Raw genomic sequence first — 2644 nt, 5'->3', positions numbered from 1 at the left:
TCCCTGCGCCCCCTCTGTGCCCATCCCTGTGGCCCTTCCTGTGCCCATCCCTGTGGCCATCCCAGGACCCTTCCTGGTGCCATCCCAGGACCCTTCCTGGTGCCATCCCATGGCCATCCCAGGACCCTTGCCATGTCCATCCCAGGACCATCCTGGTGCCATCCCAGGACCCTTCCTGTGTCCATCCCGTGTCCATTCCAGGACCCTTCCCATGCCCATCCCAGGGCTATTCCAGGGCCCTTCCTGTGCCCATTCCAGGACCCTTCCCGTGCCCATCCCAGGACCCTTCCTGGTGCCATCCCAGGGCCCTTCCCATGCCCATCCCAGGATCATCCCGGTGCCATCCCAGGACCCTTCCCATACCCATCCCGGGACCCTTCCCGTGTCCATCCCAGGGCCATCCTGGTGCCATCCCAGGACCCTTCCCATGCCCATCCCGTGTCCATCGCAGGATCCTTCCCATCCCAGGGCCATCCTGGTGCCATCCCAGGATGCTTCCCGTGCCCATCCCACAGCCCTTCCCAGTGCCACCCCATGTTCATCCCACAGTCCTTCCCAGTGCCACCCCATGCCCATCCCACAGCCCTTCCTGACGCCCATCCCAGAGCCCTTCCCAGTGCCCATCCCAGAGCCCTTCCCAGTGCCACCCCATGTCCATCCCAGAGCCCTTCCTGCGACCACCCCATGTGCACCCCAGAGCCCTTCCCCGTGCCCATCCCAGAGCCCTTCCCAGGGCCACCCCATGCCCATCCCAGAGCCCTTCCCAGTGCCCATCCCAGAGCCCTTCCCAGTGCCACCCCATGCCCATCCCACAGCCCTTCCTGCGACCACCCCATGCTCATCCCGTGCCCATCCCACAGCCCTTCCCAGTGCCACCCCATCTCCACCCCAGAGCCCTTCCCGGTGCCATCCCCCGGTGTCCATGCCCATCCCGTGCCCATCCTCACCCGCATCCCTGCTCGCAGGTGACCGGGCGCTTGGGGTTGTGCTCGCAGTCGTTGAGGTGGGCCATGAGGTTGTCGAGGCGCACGACGGCCGTGCAGCCGAAGACGGCGTTGTCGCAGGTGATCTGCAGCTTGGAGAGCATGTTCCGCATGATCCGCGGCACCGGGCGCAGGTGGGCCACCGTCACCACGCTGCGGTCCACGGGGCACGTCTGCTGCTGCGAGAACCACTGCGTGATGCAGGCATTGCAGAAGGCGTGCTCGCAGTGCGGGGCCTGCGGGGAACGAGCCCGGAGTCACGCGCGGAACCGCTCGGGGATGGCTCGGGGATGGGTCAGGGGATCAGTCAGGGATCGCTCGGGGATCGCTCGGGGATCGCTCGGGGATCGGTCAGGGATCGGTCAGGGATCGGTCAGGGAATCACTCAGGGATTGCTCGGGGATCGCTCGGGGGATCGCTCAGGGATCACTCAGGGATTGCTCAGGAATTGCTCAGGGATCACTCAGGGATCGCTCAGGAACCACTCGGGGATCGCTCGGGGATCGGTCAGGGGATTGGTCAGGGGATCGGTCAGGAATTGCTCAGGGATCACTCAGGGATTGCTCAGGAACCACTCGGGGAACCGCTTGGGGATGGCTCGGGGATCGCTCAGGAATCACTCAGGGGATCGCTCAGGAATTGCTCAGGGATCACTCAGGGGATGGCTCAGGGGATCGCTCAGGAACCACTCAGGGAACCACTCGGGGATCGCTCAGGAACCACTCGGGGATCGCTCAGGAACCACTCGGGGATCGCTCAGGGATTGCTCAGGGATTGCTCAGGAATCACTCAGGGATCGCTCGGGGATCACTCAGGGATTGCTCAGGGATTGCTCAGGAACCACTCGGGGATCGCTCAGGAACCGCTTGGAGATCGCTTAGGGATGGCTCGGGAATCGCTCAGGGATTGCTCAGGAACCGCTCAGGGAACCGCTCGGGGGATGGCTCGGGGATCGCTCAGGAATCACTCAGGGATTGCTCAGGGATCACTCAGGGGATCGCTCAGGAACCACTCGGGGATCGCTCAGGGATTGTTCAGGAACCACTCGGGGAACCACTTGGGGAATCGCTGAGTTTGGAATCACTCAGGGAATTGCTCAGGGAATCGCTCAGGGGATTGTTGAGTTGGGAATCGCTCAGGGATCACTCAGGGGATCACTCAGGGGATCACTGAGTTTGGAATCACTCGGGGAATCGCTCGGGAACCACTCGGGAATCGCTCAGGGAACTACTCGGGGATTGCTCAGGGATCGCTCAGGGAATTGTTGAGTTTGGAATCGCTCAGGGATCGCTCAGGGATCACTCGGGGAATTGCTGAGTTTGGAATTGCTCAGGGATCGCTCAGGGATCGCTGAGTTTGGAATCGCTCAAGGAATCGCTCAGGGGATTGTTGAGTTGGGAATCGCTCAGGGAATCGCTGAGGGATCGGTCAGAGGATCGCTCAGGGAATTGCTGAGTTTGGAATTGCTCAGGGGATCGCTCGTGGAATCATTGAGTTTGGAATCACCTCAGGGACTCACTCAGGGAATTGCTGAGGTTGGAATCAGTCAGGGAATCGCTCAGGGAATCCCTCATGGAATCACTCAGGGAATCACTCAGGGAATCGCTCAGGGATCCCTCTCCTGGTGCTGATCCCATTCCTGGGCTGATCCCATTCCTGGG

At 62.1% G+C, this 2644-nt stretch overlaps 1 protein-coding gene across 1 annotated transcript in view; it reads right to left on the bottom strand.

Annotated features, from left to right (window-relative positions):
• Nucleotides 1-2644, bottom strand: part of RNF41 (ring finger protein 41) — a 15521-nt gene that overhangs the window by 5697 nt on the left and 7180 nt on the right. Inside the window, exon 3 of the mRNA XM_017731460.1 lies at nucleotides 948-1219. Coding sequence (XP_017586949.1) covers nucleotides 948-1219 — 272 coding nt within the window. The remainder of the gene's footprint in view (nucleotides 1-947; nucleotides 1220-2644) is intronic.

This window comes from Corvus brachyrhynchos, unplaced genomic scaffold (genome assembly GCF_000691975.1).
Source record: "Corvus brachyrhynchos isolate BGI_N302 unplaced genomic scaffold, ASM69197v1 scaffold1061, whole genome shotgun sequence".
NCBI lineage: Eukaryota > Metazoa > Chordata > Aves > Passeriformes > Corvidae > Corvus > Corvus brachyrhynchos.
Note: the sequence above shows the minus strand (reverse complement) of the source record. Positions and strands in the feature narration are given on the sequence as shown.